Source organism: Schistocerca cancellata, chromosome 1 (assembly GCF_023864275.1).
Source record: "Schistocerca cancellata isolate TAMUIC-IGC-003103 chromosome 1, iqSchCanc2.1, whole genome shotgun sequence".
NCBI classification, from domain to species: domain Eukaryota; kingdom Metazoa; phylum Arthropoda; class Insecta; order Orthoptera; family Acrididae; genus Schistocerca; species Schistocerca cancellata.
In genome coordinates, this window is record NC_064626.1 from 741,652,339 (window position 1) to 741,671,022 (window position 18,684).

The 18,684-nt window shown below is 38.2% G+C and overlaps 1 protein-coding gene across 2 annotated transcripts in view; it reads left to right on the forward strand.

Moving 5' to 3' along the window:
• The window catches only part of LOC126185629 (dosage compensation regulator), a 220,825-nt gene extending 215,321 nt beyond the window's left edge, over positions 1-5,504 (forward strand). For both annotated transcript variants that reach the window (XM_049928144.1, XM_049928143.1), the window contains one exon: positions 4,995-5,504. In XM_049928144.1, coding sequence (XP_049784101.1) covers positions 4,995-5,119 — 125 coding nt within the window. In that variant the 3' untranslated portion in view covers positions 5,120-5,504. The remainder of the gene's footprint in view (positions 1-4,994) is intronic.
• The last annotated feature ends 13,180 nt before the right edge of the window (positions 5,505-18,684 follow it).

The following is an 18,684-nucleotide window of genomic DNA, read 5'->3' on the forward strand; positions in this document are numbered from 1 at the left end:
GACACACAGTTTTTTCAGTATTTATGAGTTTGTTTTTTGTGAACCACTCAAAAAGTCTTTTCATAGAACTTCCTGCTGTGGACCGCAAAGTTTCTGGACTGGATCCAGTGAGCAATAAGCTGGTGTCATCGGCAAACAGGATAGTTTTTGTGGGACTCATATATTCAACTAAGTCGTCCACATAAATCAAGAAGAGTAGTGGACCTAAGATTGAGCCCTGTGGTACACCATATTTTATTGGTAATTCCCTAGAAAGAAAGGAGTTGTTTCTTGTTTTATTCATTTTGTTGAATTCATAATGAAGTGATACTTTCTGCCTGTGCTTTTTTAGGTATGAACACAACCAGCTATGTGCTACACCTCTTACTCCTCGTCTTTCTAATTTTTCGAGCAGAATGTTATGGTCCAGGGCATCGAAGGCTTTTGATAGATCCAGAAACCTGCAGATAATTTATGTTGATCAAGGGATTTTAAAATGCAGACTAAGAATTCGAAAATTGCTGCCTGTGTAGATGTGGATCTCATTTTGTTAGATGAGTTTCTTATCAAATTGTCATTCCACATAATTCTTGCCTCTTTGACTACTCTACCATAGATTCTTTTGTAGGCTTTTGAATAATCTGCGAATTCTTGGGTTACTCTATATTTCTTACAAGAGTACTGCAGAAATCTGTTTCTCTCACTGGAAATTTTTATGCCTTTAGTTACCCATTGCTTATTATTGTTAGGTTTTACTGTTTTTACTACTTTTGGAAATGCTACATTAAAATAGTGAAGAAAGATGCTCTGAAAACTCATGTACATGCTATCAACATTGTTCTGAGTGGCGATGCTTTCCCAGTTTTCCTTCGCCAGTAAGGGATTAAAAATTCTAATGTTATCTTCAGAAAAGGTTCTTTTTCAACTACTTTTCCGGAACTGCTACTACTTGTTGGCATTTCTATACACAGCAGCTGTGCCTCAAGATCACTAAAACCCATGCTCAGTACTCTGCTTGTGAATCTGTTAAGTTGTTTCTGAGATGAATATTTGGTCAATAATGGAATTTGTGCATTCTGTTAATCTTGTTGGACAGTACATTGTGGGGGTCATATTGAATGTGTTGGTCATATTTATCAAAGCATCTCTGCTGCTGCTGTCTTTTGAAAAATCAATATTGAAATCCCCACAAAGCACTATCTTCATATTTAGTGTACTGATCCTATTCATTCATGAAGACTGACAGGTTTCCACTTGGTGCTCTATATATGTTAATAACTGTGAAATTAAGCTCTCGCAGTTTGGTAATGGAAAGTTCAAAGTCTTTTTCAATTGAGTCAATATAACTTTTACTGACATCACAGATCTTTATTTGTTCTTTCACAAAGATAGCAGAACCACCATGTTTGGAAAAATCTCGGCTAAAATGACTTGCTAATCTATATCCTGAGATTGAGGTTAATTTTACTTCGTCATTTCGTAGCCAATGTTCAGTAATGCAAATTGTGTCTATGTTTAGTGCTTCCGGAGTAGTGCTTCCAACATGGAAATTTTATTTGTGAGTGACTGAATGTTATGGTGTAGTATAGCAAAATCTGGGTACTTAGTAACTTTAGTTGGAACGGTTTCTGATTCTAATACAGCACTTACCCTAAAACATTTTCTGTATCTTTCTTGTGTGTGGCTTCTGTTCGCTGGTGGCAATCAGCAGGTGAGTTAACTTCTGGAGCTTGTGTAAGTTTTGCTTCATCCACATCTGTCCTCTTCGGTTTAAACCATTTCATAATTTTTGTTTGGCTGACAACTTGATTGACTGTTTCTTGCCTAATCGGTTTAAACCACTTGGTTATTTTTGGCAGCTTCACTACATTCATATGCAAAATGATAGGAAAAAAGTATATTTCTTGTGTCTTTTCTATTGACCATTGATGCCACATAGAATTTCTCTTCATAGGCTACTACCTACTCATTTCAAAAAATTTTAATCCTGCATTCATGTTTGTGTCAGCTTTTTTTGTTTTGATCTTCTCATTATTGAAAAAATGCTGAGAATCATTCAAATTCAGTACACAGTGTTCGTACAGTTGCAAAGTTACACTACTAACACTATTGAACACTGGTAAATCAAGCTGATTGTCAACTGTGGGCCATTTGGTCACAACAGTAATCATGTTTGGTGATGTGTCAGAACAAGCAGCAGTACTCGAACCCTCACCTTCATCTGTTCATGTATAAAAAAACACACATATAAACAGTCAAAAGAACAGTATAAAATATTTTAGGCAATATTTACTTTTATAGTAACATACATGTAATGTTCTAGCGATATTTTTCAATTATATAAACCCATGTTTGTTGCCTGAACTGTTGGAATGTTCACAAAATACATCTGAAGGTTCGTAATCAATGTAGTCTCAGTTTTCCTCCTCTTATCCATAAGAACCATCAAAAAATCCATGTTGCTAAAGCAACACAAAGATGAAAACTTAGACACAAAGTGAACTAAGCCCAAGTCAGAGGTGATCACAGTCATTGTGTGTTTGGAACACTCAAGCTGCAGACTTGCAGTGATCTCTTCTGGAAAGTACATAAACTACGCTTGCTGCCAGTTTGAATGAAGAAACGTATAGCGTATCTTTGATTGTATTAAAAAGTGTGGGAAACAGAGGAATGTGCGGGATACGGGCTTTGTTCAAAGGGCTGTGTTCGCAAAAATGTATTGCGTACAGTCTCGGTGTAGAAAGTGTTAACAGTACCCCACACCAGTTCAGTTTGCTTGAAAATGGTAATTATAAGGCAGTAGTGTAATTACCATGTGAACCTGTTCGTTTGCAACTTCACTTACAACATACATAGGTGTCATAGGCTTATTTTGTTTCGAAAATGAATGTCTGCAGCATTGCCTCTTGCCAACAATCACTGGACCATTATTTCTTTGCAGTCTTATAACTAATGAGTTCATTATCCAGTAGAATCACTGTTGGAACCCTAAACTGGAGCAACAAGTTTTCAAACCATTGCAGAAATCGTGGATGGTCCATATCTTCATGACAGATGCAGCTCTTTTAAATTGAAAAACTAGAAATCCATTCTGCCCAAGACCATTTGAAGAACATGTAGGGGCCATAATTAATCTGGCTCCTCTTCCCATTGGCTGACAACCACTGCTGTTCGGAGTCTCCACTTTCCAGCATTTATCATCTCTCTCTCTCTCTCTCTCTCTCTCTCTCTCTCTCTCTCTCTCCAGCATTGACCCAGGTTTCATGTAACCATGTTATTGAAATGATATCTTTTCCTATAATTTTATTTAAGAAGGCACTACAAGCCATAGGAACATGAACTTTTTTGAGCAACAGTCATTGTCTAACTTTTTAAAGCAGAAGTCCATAGTTTTTGACACCACTGTAAGCGATATTTTCCGCCTGAGAAAAGTTTAAAGAAATAACAAAATAAACAAACAACTTTGCTAATGTGGGATATTCTTTCCTACCGTAATATCCATAAATATGCTGACAAAATGAATTGGTTTGGAAAGAATAAAGATCTGTAAGTGGGCGAGGCAGCTTTTTTTCTTTCCAGGAGTATTTAAAAATACTCCGTTTTCTCTGCAGGGGCATCTTTCCTTACTGGTTACTTCAGTGTCTTGTAACTCTTGAAGTAGCACCACTTTCTTTATTATAGTCACTGGGTTCTAGAGTTTTTGAGGTACACGCTAAAACTTATTTGTGGACATGGAAACAGGCAACATGAAAATGATGTTGGAACTGGCTTAAGTTTGCTATGCTGTAATTAGTTCAAAAGATGCAGCACATCGTGTTCCTTGTTTTTCAATCATAACGTGAACTTAAAGACGTTTGTAAAGTGAGCTTGAAGTAACGTGTTTCAGTGGCCCAGCTATAGTAATCAAAATTGATGACATCTTGGTATGACAGGCAGTGAAGACACAAAACAACAATTGCACTGAGAGCATGGACATGAAATGAGTAGTTTATATGATTAGATAAGCTGGAAATCCTCGTCTTGATTGAGCAAGTAGTCTACTGATTTCCACAGCTTCTTTGACCACTGTATCCCTATAGGATGAGGCAGTGGTTGGTATCTTGAACTTTCCCATAGTCCATGGAGTGGTCAGCCACTGCAAATTTGTTGTGGAGGTGTTAGAGGAAGGACTATAATATGCGCAAAGAATTATTGAGGGTCTGCCCAGTGTACAAATCTCAGATTAAAGAAAAATTAAAACATCAGATTTTCCCAACCAAGCCTGTTAATCAGTTTACTAGTTGTACGAAACCCCCCTGAAACTGATGTTAAATTTAATTTTAAGGAAACAGTAAGAGCTCTGGTGCGAAAGTCAGTCTCCACAGAAGTGCTTCTGTGTACATTAGCTACTCACTAAAAGCTGACGTTGCCCTTTAGCAGCTTCATTTGTAAAGTTACAAACTGACTAAAAATAGAATTGAAAGGTGTTTTTAAATATCTAGCATACTTTGACAAATATTTGTAATATGATACGTGTTCTTCCAGAATATAAAATTTTAGAAAAAAGCGTAAACCTTTCATTTGAAACTGCATGCAGTAAAACAATGGTACGTTAGAAGTATTAATGAGGAATGTAATTACATCTTTTGTACTGTAATATTTAATAAAGTAATGAGAGACCTTGGGTTGAGTACAAACAGTGGTATGGTGAAGCAACCATTCATCATATAGAGGCAGCGTTAAGTAGTAGATACTTTGCATGAGTGTGGGTGTTTGCAAAATTTTATCTACAATGATCAATTCTTTGTGCATGTGCTTCGTTTCTGTTCAGATCTTACTTCTGTACTGTGAGTTAGTTTTCTTATCGACCTTTTGAAACATTGTTTGTGGCCCATTGAAAATGATAAATGTTACATCTCCCTGTGTGCAAAAAGTATTAAGTTTTGCTAAATGTTTCTAGTGTAAAAACTATGCAGTTTTCATGTGTTGGTGTGTGTAAATAAATTGGTTTGTTCACTTTCTATTTATTTTCATAGGTGGTCCGTATGGAGGTGGTTACAGAGGTGGCGGTGGTGGTTTCAGAGGTCGTGGCTATGGGTTCCAAGGCCCAGACAGAGGGGGCTTCAGAGGAGGCCGAGGAGGATATTTTGGAAATCGCTGATCAGACATCTGATGTAAACCAGCCAATCCATGTTTTGAAAAGCAGATGCCAAGAATATTCTAAAATAAACATTCCCATGGATTCTTCCTCCCTCACGCTAATGCTGTTAAAGCCGTATTGCCCTTCGGTGAGGGGAAAGTGACTTCCAATCATTGTTGTGTTGTCTGTATACAATAATAGTGTAAATGTTCATCATGACATTTCAAGAATTAACTGTGCTGTATCTGAACTTTAAGTTAAACTAAATTGCTCCATTGTGATGTAGGTTACTTAAAAATAATTTTGAACTGCAAGTTCCCATGAAAATTATATTTTATTTATTGACATTAATATCATGTAATATGACATTTAATTGTAATAAAAAACTACCTAATTTCATATTGTACCAAGTCTATAAAATTACCAGATTTTCCACTGAGGCTATTAAAATAAATTGCTTTTAAACTGTATATAATGATTACATGCTATATACAATGTTCTTAATTACAGTCTGTAATACACACCTGTCACCTATTTTGACAAACTAACAACTGTTTTTGCCTCTCAATCTCCCCATTTTAGACTTTATTTATTTAATCCACTACTACTAAATATGTAATATGCATATATTTGTACTGTTCTCACAACATTATTTCATATTACTAGACCATTAACATATAAATAATATTTTTTCAGCTGTTGTAGCGGAATGATAAACCAAAAGAAATTGTTATTGACTCATATTTGATGATTTATGTGAAGCTTGAACAAAGGATAGTTGAACATGGGGTAAAAATCTCATGCAGAGTAAGATTCATTGTAAGCTTGCTTTCTGGCTTTCGTGGTGGTTCCGTTGCGGGCTCTGTCATCTGCTAGCTGGTTGTGATATCTCCAGTGCTGTTTTCTTTGTGAGTCTTTGTAAAGTTCCCTAAATACTACATGTACTGGCCAATCAGGAGTTCTATTTGGCATCTGATGTCACAGTCTGCTGGGCAGGAGCTCTCAGACAACTCCAATTAACTCTAGAGATGAAATGGAATGTTACATGCCTGCCAAGCGATGTACAATCTTTCTCATACAATTTTAAAATCTGATTCTCACACATCTTGTAGCTTCATTCGTCAACTTCATGAAGAACTACCTATCATTTCATTAATGGTCACAGTCACTGTTATGTTTTGAGACTTTCCAGTACTGCAAAAAACTGCTGAAGTTTGCAGTGGAAAATAAGGGTCACTATGAATTTGTGTTTGGTGCATGTTAAGTCATATGTCGTCGTGTATGAAACATAGCCAACATACAGAATTGTTCTTTAAACTTGGAAGTATATTGCTGTCTGTCTCCAGTCTTGAGAAAATGGATAGTGTGTACAGCACCCCAGTGAAAAATTAGTAGTTTCTTGGATATCACGCTAAATATGGAAGTTTTACATATTACTCGTATCCCAAAATATTGTTTAGATATCTTAAACCATTTGAGATATGAGGAATGGTATGAATATTTCATTCTGAATTTTTCCCTGGTTCGTTAGTTCGGAATAAAATGCTTTACCTACAAACCATTTTTTCTGGAAACAAGTGATAGTGATATCAGTCCAAGTTTAAAGAATAATTCAGTATGTTAGCTATGTTAGAGACATTACGACATATGACCTAACACACACCAAATGCAAATTCATAGCGACCCTTATTTTTCACTGCAAGCTGTAAGAAGTTCTTGCATGACTTTAACTGATCTTTCACAATAACAATGATCATTAATGAAATGATGAGCAGTTCATCATAAAACTGATGAACGAAGCCACAAGCTGTGAGACAACCAGATTTTATTTCTGAATAGTTTCTTTACAATCGTTTGAGAAGATTGCAGATCAGCCAGAAGAGGCACCTTGTCATCCATGCAATCAAGTGAGCCTGCTTTCCTGTGCCAACCTATACACCATGTGAGAAGTTCAGCATGCTAGGTAGCCATCATCCCACACTGCTAGCCAGCAGTGAAGCTCGCCATCCCACAAACTTCCAAGAGCTTTCATGAGTTTCGGAAGAACAACACGGTGTAAAAAGCAGCAAGTACCAGATGTAGAAGTATGAAACTGGAATTTCCCTGTAGATGGTGCTAGCCGTCAGTGTAGAGCCCGTGAGACTGCAACACCATCTGCTTCCTGTGCTGACAACAAATGTCACACACAGTAACACGAGTTCCATATATCGATAATCTGTGTCAAACCTGTAAATTGGTAGAGTTTTGCACCTAAAAACTGCAATTTACAAACAGCATTGCTTTTCTGTTATTTGAGGAAAATTGCTGAAGAATCACATTGAATACTCATCAAAGCTTTCAGCGAACATGCTCTTGGGAAAAAAGTGTTTAAAGTGGTTCAAAAAATTCAAAAGTGGTGATTTTGACATGAGAATTGACGACCCCGGGAAACCACCAGAAAAGTTCGAACACGACGAATTGTGGGCCTTGTTGTATGAAGATGATACTAACTCAACAGAAACTGTGGAACAATTGAATGTGATGCAGAAAGCCGTTTCTCTTCCATTGAAATGGGAAAGGTGCAGAAAGTGGGGAAAATGGAATCCGCATGAACTGAATGAAAGACAGCAAGCAAATCGAAAGACCACGTGTGAAATGCTGCTTGCCAGATACAAAAGAAAGTTGTTTTTCCATCAATCAGTGAGAGGCGATGAAAAATGGATATATTTTGAGAATTCTAAGTGTTGTAAATCATGTGAATCCAGACAAACCATCAACATCTACTGCAATACCAAATCCCTTTGGAAAGGAGACAATGCTCTGGTGTTCCATGGGATCAGAAGGGTGTCATCAATTATAACCTGCTAAAGCCTGGTGAAACTGTTAACACTGATACACTGATCTCTACCAACCACAATCTCTTAAATCTTTTTCATGTATGAAAAATGACCGGAATATGGAAAATGGCAGCATTAAATTATATTGCTCCATGATATGCCCCATGACACTCAGCAAAACGGGTCAGGGAAACGATCAAGGCGTTCAGTTGGGAAATACTAGGTCATGTGGCTTATTCTCCAGACTTGGCTTGGACTGATTATCAGCTGTTTGCATCACTGGTACATGCTCTCACTAGACAATGCTTCAGTTCATATGAAAATGTATGGAAAAGGCTTGCTGACTGGTTTGCTTCAAAAGAACAACTGTTGTTTTGGTGTGGCATTCATAGCCTGCTGGAGAGGTGGTAGAAGTATATAAATAGCAATGGAGACCATTTTGAATGAAATATTGTCTGTCAGTTGCAAACAACATACGTGTAATTATTGCAACCAAATTTCGGTTTCATACTTCTACACCTGGTGTAGTACGGGGCAACCCATTTCTACCAAGGAACAGGAAAGTACGAGATACATTAGAGTAAGTCTGTGAAATGTAATAATTGAAATTCAAATTACAGTTGATAATTTTATGAAATAAGGTGAAAAAACAAAGTTCTCTGCAGCATCAATGTAAGGAATTTACCAAAAACTGCTAATTAAAAAAGGGACAAGACGATAGGTTTATTTATTTCTCGTGTTGTGATGCATTCTAAATACGTTATACAACTAAATGTATACATGATTACATAAGAATCATACTTATGGGTAGATTACCAAAAATAAATAAATTAACAAGACAAAGGAAATGACCAAATCTGTGTTCAGATAACATTTCTCCAAAACTGAGCCATGCTTAGGGCATTTTCATTGGGAAGCAATAAATCTCTTGAGCATGAAATTGGACTGAGAGGGCATTGGCACATATAGCTGACTGTTCTAGGTAACAGTCAGACTTACTGTCCTCTGATGTGAAGCAGCATGACTTAAGCGACGAGTTAGCCCTGCTGCCACTAGTTCTTATTCAGTTAGGAACCTCTAAACATCCCAATCCTTGTTGTTGACAGGTAGGTAATGTGTTACGACATGAGTGATTAACTTCTGTATTAGTACAAGGAGCCATAGAGGCCATAAATTGTAGGGGAAGACAGACTGTAATATAAACAACAAGTAACTAAGGATGTTAGGTGTGTTACTCTGAGATGAATAGATTAAGAAAGTAGAGGAAATCGTCTTCTGGTGCATCAAACCAATTATAAAATGTATTAAAAAATGATGCTGTGACTTACCAAACGGGAAACCAACGCTTTCGCATTTGGTAAGCCACAGCATCTTTTTTTAATATGTTTGTCCCATGTGGCATGATTCTTTCTATTATATTCAATTATAAAATGTGATATTTCCACAAGTTGAATTAATATAAAACTCTAGGCAGGTGGGATCATGTATATAAGGACCCCCTTCAGTTTAAGCTCATTTCAAAGCCTTTCTTTCAACTTCTTTGGCATAATTACTTAGGGTCCCCTCTCAGGGTGTGACCTTCAATTTTCTAAATTTCACACAAGTGCAGGCCATTAGATGAAGGACACCTTACATGATGCATAGTCTATCCCCCATGAGCTGTGAACTTCTGCATGTACTATTAGAGAGCACTTGTGTTCACATCCAAGTTCAGCACAGTAGTGTGAACGTTCATGGTTTTAGTCCATGAAGACACGCGGTTCCCACTGCTGGTGCCTGAGCTGTGACCTCCCTAGATACAGTGAGATGTAGGTGCCCGTCCAGTCTGGGGCACTGGAATGCTGGCAGTGGTTTGCCAACACAGCCATCTCATTGGATAGAAAGCTCGATTTTAATGCAGGGGCGTACAACCCCATAGTGTTTCCGCCTTTGGACACACCATTGGGTGTGAGTCAGGCCAGGAGATTCGCTGAAGATATTGAGGATGCTATCGGAGAAGTTGCTGCAATAGTGAAGATGACAAATAGAACTTTGTTGATCAAAACATAGAATGCTAACCAATCACAGGTATGTGACAGGCTCAGCCCCATATCTATTACCTTATTTCTTGTAGCGTATTACATTGTGTGTTTAAGTATGTTGCATTTCACACAATACACAATCTGTTAACCTGCTGATATGTGTGCCAATTTTTACCTTATAAGTACCTTGCAGTTGCCTTTCTTGGAAGTTATGTGCCATAGTGGACATGCCATGCAGTGCCACTAGACAGTGACGTGTGATTTCTTCACCTTTTATAATGGGTGGGTGCTGAAAGAGAGCTCTGACCTATTCAAGCTACCAAAATGACATAATTAGTTTTGCAATAACACTTCTGTAATATAGTCACAATGTTTCCTCCATGCAATTTTGTTTACAACTGTGGGGTGATCACATCTCTCATAACTTGTAGCTCACAATAGATCGTAACATGCACTTCTGTACTCATTTGACATTAGAGAATCTTCTATCAGCTTCAAATGTTCTGGTGTTGACATTATCGCCTGTGCCCTTTGCCCTAAGGCTTCCGAGGTTCCACTATGTCGAAGCATAAGCGAGCCACCACAGCAGGTGTAGGTACTTTCTCACCATTGCACTTTGTCAATGTTCTGAGCTGACCCGTTTTACGCCACATCTGTGCGTATGGCAAACCAGAGCATGCACCCGGGGATGTTCCACACTTAACAACTACCTAACTTCATTTCCAGTTCCCACAAACGTATATTTTGGCATAAGTGGTTAGAAGAGGAACTTGTTATTCAGCAGAAATGACATGTTACATCACATATTCCCCCACCGAGATGAAAGATTAAATGTAACCCAACTTACTTGACTAATTATAGAAATCTCATAACATTAAAAATTGTTATTAAATAACAACAGTTTTAACTTTCATATTATTATTATTATTATTATTATTATTATTATTATTACCGGGTTTATACACCCTGGGACAACCAGGAAATCTGGGAAAAACCCGATAATTTTTCATCCAGGAAAAACCCGTGTATTTTTTTTAGAATTCCGGGAATTTTTCTTTGTTTTTGTTTTCAGTTATATTTTTGTCATTTTGACTGGTAAAAACCGATACTTTAACAAAGAGTTTTACTATAGCTCACTACTGCAGCAATAAAACATAAATGAGAGAAAATAAAACTTAAGTTGCGAAGGAAATACTCCATTTACAACAACAAAACACAGTGCACACACAAGTGTCTGTCAACAGCAGAATGTGTCAAAGGCCTTAGCACGAAGACTATGCAATACTTCATAACAACAATCTGCTTCTGATGAGCGTGACGTCACAACTGTCTACATTAGGCTATTTGAAGTATGGGTGTTAGCTGTATCAGAAGTAGCAACAAGCAGCCAGATGCTACCCAGCAGAATTTTTCTGGTGCACCCAAGCTGCCAGATTCGCGCATTCACATAGCCGTCTGAGTTGTATTGGGTACGTAGGTGACACGTTTTTGTTTACAGCTGTCACGTGGGGGGAGGGGGGGGGGGGGAACATAATTGTGGGAGGCTAAAATATGTTGTTAGTTTTTGTGGTTTTATTTTAGTTTCATGTTTTTGGCAGTCAAGCATTAATCGCCTTACAGAACGATGAAGTTATTTTTGCCGATTTGCAAAAAAATTTTCCACAGAGGCAGTCAATTTATTTGTAACGAAGTGTTTCATTCCACACTATTGGCTTCTTTCAACAGTTTGCTGGATTTAAAGTGCACATTTTCGTTGTCTGCCACGTATGACTTTATGCCATAATAAAGAATGAAACAAGATGATACAGTACTGGTACGCGAAGAAAATTTTCATCCCAAAAACCACACTTTTTAGAAGCTTAGTATCAGGTTGGAGCCTACTTTTTTGTGAATCTGAGCATATGAATGTGCACTTTAAGCCATGGTTTACGAAATTCCAATGCTCTTGGAGTATCCTGTGATACCCTGTTTTATTTGTGACGTAATATAAGATATCTTAATGCTATATAAGTACGAACATACGGGCTTCCTATGTTATTGTAGCTACGCGCACAGTAATGCCTGTTTTCTGGAACAGTGACAACTGCTGAAATGAATTCTAACAGGTCGTGGGACAATATTGCTAGTAGTGGGTTGAAAAGAATTACCTACAAAGTCAACTGCATTTTACGGAAGATGAATTATGTTATGTGTGAGAATGTGCTTCGAATTTCTTAAATCGCAGAGTGTTTGACTCTCATTTAAAACTCAACACTTTGAGGGGCAGCCACTGAGAAGAATTGAGAGACCAGACATTTATGTCATTACTTAAAATTTTACTGGCACTTTTGTGTTATGTATCTTAAAGTGTAACACACACAAAAAAGACCAACATTATACGTGAAAGCTTAGCTTTTCTTGAAGATACACTGTATATTAATTTAAACTATAAACTTTTCCTATTTGTGTGTTCATGCTACTGAACACTGATATTGCTGTTGGCTGACTACACCCCGTGTCCTGTGGTCTGAATATGTGCTACCATCACCTGGTGAGATAACATGACATGAACTATGACTGGCTTACAAAACCCCATCACGATCTTGATTTCAGTGCTTCAGAAATTAATGTGCTGTGTTTGATGGAGTTTGAATATACACTTTTGTAATACGAACATATGCAGGGGACATGTTGCTGCACATCAAAAAATTTTCCAAAACCCGCCCACATGAAATTTGACTCACATGGTGCTAGTGCAAGGGATATGCGAGTAGCTATGAACTAGCCACTACAATAATCTACTGCTCTGCTTAAAATTTCACAATTTGTGAAACACAGGAGGAAATAGCACTAAATTCAATCATCTTGTCAGTCTCTCTACCAGTAGATGGCGCCATCATACACACAGCTTCATGGTGCCACCTTACGTGCAAGGCAAAGGTAGACACACTGACCAGGTTTCATTTGAATGAGTCTCATATTTGAATAAAAACAGCTGTGGTCTCAGGTCCCATGGTAACCACAACCTCAAAAATCGAAATGTATTTGGAAGAAACAGCCAACTGTAATGATTTACTAAGTGGGTTCAAATAAGAAATTTGATCACCGTTCATGTATTAGAATATCGGCCAAAAAACTTACCAGCTTTAGAAGTCGATGGTGACATTCAGGTGAAACAAGAAGGAAAATTAATCCAGTATGAAATGTCCCACAAATCAAATAAATCATATTAAACTGAATGTAATTGTTGTTGTTAGAATAAATTAGTGCAGCAAGACCCAATCTGAAGCCATTTTGTTCCCACTAATGTACAGGTGCTGTCCATCGGATGTAGGCTCACCGATCTGCCCACAGGCCGGATCTATTTGTGTGTGGCGTAATGTAGCAGATTTTCATGTTTTATCCTTGGACGCAGGACTGCGGTACTCCTCAGCAGGCCGGAGGCCATGGGCGATGGATTTCAGAAATTGCGACTATCTTACTGCAAGAATGTCGTACAGTGTTGCATTTTATAAATATTTTAATTGTTCTACTACATTTTGGCACTTCAAAAGTAGTTTATATGTTTGAAAATATGAATGACAAGAAGAAGAAAATCGTGTCAGTCGCTGGCAGTTTGTACGCTAGGTACCGTATTTACTCGAATCTAAGCCGCACTCGAATCTTAGCCGCACCTGAAAAATGAGACTCGAAATAAAGGAAAAAAAAAAAAATTCCCGAATCTAAGCCGCAGCTGAAATTTGAGACTCGAAATTCAAGGGAAGAGAAAAGTTTTAGGCCGCACCTCCAAATCGAAACAAAGTTGGTCCATTGTAATATGAGACACAATTCAGGTCGAATGAATGACGATACAGCTACAGTAGTTTGGTTCGAGCCGTAAACTTAGCAGTTAAGCTTTACCAGGTAGCCATTGCTATGCGTCAGGCGCTCCGTCCTTATTTATACGGGTATCCTTCGTTTTTCATGTGCTTCGTCTGGTTTGAATTGATTGCTTATTTTTCTTTGATATGATAATTGCCGTTCTCTTTGTTATAGGTGTTTTCGTCACTCTAAGCTGAAAATGCATTACTGTACTGTGTCATGCATTGTTTGTCGCATTCCGATAATGAATGTTCACGACCTGTCGCCGCTCGCGGCATGGTTTGCTTTTGTGCGTGCTACCGCCGCTTACGATAAAAAAAAAAGAGAGTAATTGTCTCAGTAGCGAAACAATGGCAAGAGACTGCTATTTGTTGTTATTTACACTGCTGCTTTCTTTGATAATGATCAACAAGAACCAAATAATAAACTGCGTATGACAGAAGATGTTCTGAACGAGATTTTAGTGAAAATTTTTCTCCGTTTGAAAATCTTTGCAGACGCCTCTGTAGTAGATTATTTTCTGCACAGAAATTAGAGTCACCTTAGATTTAAAAATCTAGTCAATTGTCGTGCTTCATTTCTGACTGTATCACTATTAGGCATAAGAATAATACGAATATGAAGATGACATGTGTATACTTCCGCGTTTGTGTTATCTCACTCTAGTTTCGTAGTTTATTAGGCAGACAGGATTTAAATGAGATAGCAGGAAACACGAAAGAATACATGGCAAAATGTTTATATTCGTGTTATTCTTATGGTGAAGAGAATACTGCATGTGATTCAGAAGTCACAAAAGTTCCCATTAGCAACCTTCACTTCTCACAGGTAGGAAAAAAATCAGAACGTAGTATTGGCCATACTGACAAACATCGCAAACGGTCTTGCCAGTCGGATTTTCGTAGTACATTGAAAAGCTGCTACATTCGAAGATGAACAATACGGAATTTGTATTTACTTCGTTGGATAATGCATGAAAATGCAGTGGTCGAAATTCGGGGCGGAGAAAAAAGCTCGTCTTCCACCTTTTTTTTAAATTTATTTACTGACGCAGAGATTTTGGCGCCAGTATTTATCTTTGTGCCTATAAAGCATGCCTGTGTGGCGCTACATATATTCGACGGCAGAAGTTAGTTGTGGCGGCACCTACCAACATATTTCAGAACTTCCGCTTACTTTGCACTCGATTCTAAGCCGCAGGCGGCTTTTTGGATTACAAAAACCGGAAAAAAAGTGCGGCTTAGATTCGAGTAAATACGGTACTCATATATTCCTCAAAAGGAAAATCACAAAGTACCTGTAAAACAATAGATATACCACAGTAAGTAATAACTGACAATAACAAACATAGTAGAACCAACATTTTATTGGCGGTCACCTATAGTGTTGGTTTACACAATTCCACCTTATACACTTCTTTCAAGAGGCCTACTTTTTCCTCTGGTTATTTCTGAAATAAGTGAACGTATTTTAAGTTTGTCTTGCGACTCCAAGGAAATGGGTGTTTTTGTTACCAAGTGTGTTTTGTTTTGTTGAAATAAAATAACATCAGTGAGCTTAATGAAACACGTATACCATTTGACTTGCTTTCTCCATCTAAAAACAGTTCATTACAAAAGGTGTTCGTGTTAGTACTTAAGATTTTTGCTCACATCAGGAAATGCCATCTGCTTGCAAGTTTTTTTTAGATACTTCCTCATTTGCACTATTGTTTCTTGTACCATAGCTGCAAAGACAGATTGTCAACTTACATCTTAACTTACCCATGAGATCTCAAAATGTGCCAGGGAAAAATACTAAAACTTGTCTGGAAATCAGGGGATTTCATTTGGGGAAACTTGTGGCAACTCAGTTAAGTGTTTCATGCTGCAATGTTGTGGACACTCACCAGTGACATGATGTGAGTAAAAGGTGGTGTGCCGACAATATGCTTAGAAGCAAGAGACAGTAACATTTTTGGATCATATAGAAGCAAACTATGATATCTATATAAGGGGCATTCAAATGAAACCCAGTCACTTGTGTAAAGTAATGGTAACGATTTTATTAACTCAAAAATGTAGTCGTACACAGTAGACATACTCAAAAATAGTCACCAAAACTGTTGGCACATTTATCCCACTGCGACACCAGCCAGTCGATTCCATCCTTGAAGAAGCTAGTAGGTTGCTGTCGGATCCAGGCCTGGCCTCAGTAACACACTTCATCGTCCGTTGCGAACCAATGTCCGCAAATAGCTTGTGTTAGAGGTCCACAGTGATTCTGCAGTTGTCCAAGACTAAAGCATTCACTTCCGCAACCATTTCCGGTGTGGTGACTTGATGAACCTGTCCAGGACGAGCTTTGTCTTCCAATGACTGATGTCCCTCAAGGAATCCTTTGCACCATTCCACAACACTTGAACAACTCGGACTTTGCTCACCGTACACAGCCTTCATCCGTCGATACATTTCACGGCCTCCAACTCTCTCCACCGCCAAAAATCGAATCATTCTTCGCTGTTCCTGCTTACTCATCTGCATGTTTGGTAGGGGACAATAACTTGTGTGACCACCTTCTCTTCGGCGTGAAACCACACTGGCACTATGCAACATCAAACGGTGTGCACGTGTCAGTTTCTCTACCAACAGATAGCGCCATCATACACGCAGCATCATGGTGCCACCTTATATGTAAGGCAAAGGTAGACGCACTGACCAGGTTTCATTTGAATGAATCTCATATTTGAATAAAAACAGCTGTGGTCTCAGGTCCCATGGTAACCGCAACCTCAAAAATCGAAATGTATTTGGAAGAAACAGCCAACTGTTCGTGACAACAAAGATAAAAATTTCACAACGGTACTTTTAGGATGATGATGATTAAAAACAGTGATACCACAGACAGCAGGGTTGGTAAGCAAAAAATGTAGAAAAGGAAATGATCTGCAAATTTATATAAACCATTTATTTTATTTCTGCGTGTTTCATCAAAATGTAGACAATCAATTAATGGCATAAATTTACAATAGGGGTAATGTTAAACTTTTTAGGTAGATACTTTCTGAGTAAAACAGTTTGAAATTTTGATTGGTTAAGAGTATGTTAAAATATTTTTTTCTCAAGAAGCCCCTTGATAAAGAGGAGGTTACTTACAAAGAAGGTCGTCTGATACTCTGGTAAATACAGTATACAGTATTCAACCATACCATTGTTCATTACCTGCTATAGTCTAGTACAGCGGTCATCAAACAAAAATACTGACTGTGGCGGCAGCACCTCTGGCCTTGTACATTACAATCTTATTATAATTGGTAACCTACATAAATTGATATGTTATGAGCCCCTGATGAACTACCTGTAAGAAGGGTGCAATAAGCTGGACACTGTCGCCAGCTACTATTTGGCTATTCGTGCACGGCCAGACCCAAACTTTCATATGTCGTCAAACATACATCTACAATCTGTACTCACACATCCATTATGTGTGTTCCCTAACAGGTAAGTCCCGGTCCGGCACAAAATTTCATTGTCGTAATTCCATTCTACAGCCAATGGTAATCATTATTCGCAACTGCGAATTCATCTGATATATTTTGTAACACCGCAGTGTATCGTCATCAGAATAACACAGGCACTGCAATATCATATTTATCTGCCAATACCGGGCATGCAACTTCCAAGCACAACGTATGATCTGTATGGCAATACACACAATGGGTGTAGAGTACAGATCATAGATGTATGGTTGATGAAATATGGAAGTTTGGGTCTGTCCGTGAGTCGTGCACAGATAGACAAATGGTGCCCTCTGTAATAAAAAACTGAGTATATGGAAGTTTGGGTCTGTCCGTGAGTCGTGCACAGATAGACAAATGGTGCCCTCTGTAATAAAAAACTGAGTTAATTTGAACAGGTGTCATGGGACATCCGCCCTGAACACACGCAACAAACATTCTACAAAATGAAATCAGAAAAAAAAATTTTTTTTGAAAAAAAAAAAGAGAAAAAACCACCGGCACGGTGGCTTAGCGTGTTCAGTCAGAGGGTTAGCTGCGCTCTCTAATAAAAAAACTGAGTGAGTGGATCAATGATGAACTTGAACAAGCTTCATGGGACGTCCGGTGACCGCTCGCGATAAGCAGGAAATCCGGCACAAATTTTCATTGTCGTCATTCCATTTTAGAGCCTATGGTAGTGATAATTCGCAACTGCGAATTCATCTGAGTGTTAAAAGCCTGCAACATTTGGAATACTTCATGTAGCCTAGTCACCATTTTAGACCTTCAGCGACCACAGTTTGGCACTGCAATTGCATGACAAAGTTTTGACATATTGTCTTTGAGAATGAGAAATTAACTGATTAATAAGAGTAATTGTAGGATTATTTATTTTTAAATCCATTATGCAATATGATTCATAATCAGAAATGTTTATTAGAAGTTTTAATTGTAATTTTTTCTGTACTCACTTTGTTGTGTTGCAAACCCTTCAGTTTAATTTTCTATTTTTTGGTACAAATATGTATTGCATTTGAAGATAGCCATCTTTATTATGTGCATTCGTGAATACGTTTGAACTTTCATGTCGAAAATTGTACCACAATAACTAATTGATACAACTCGCACATGCCCATGAGGTGTCAGTGCTGGAAGACAAGCAATAAAGCATTCCCTCTCTCGCATCTCCTAACCCCGCAGTGACTGTGCTACTTAATCCTCTGCCCCTGAGTAAGTGGTCAGTTTTGTGGTGTCACCGCCAGACACCACACTTGCTAGGTGGTAGCTTTTAAATCGGCCGCGGTCCGCTAGTATACGACGGACCCGCGTGTCGCCACTGTCAGTGATTGCAGACAGAGCGCCGCCACACGGCAGGTCTAGAGCGACGTCTTAGCACTCGCCCCAGTTGCACAGCCGACTTAGCCAGAGATG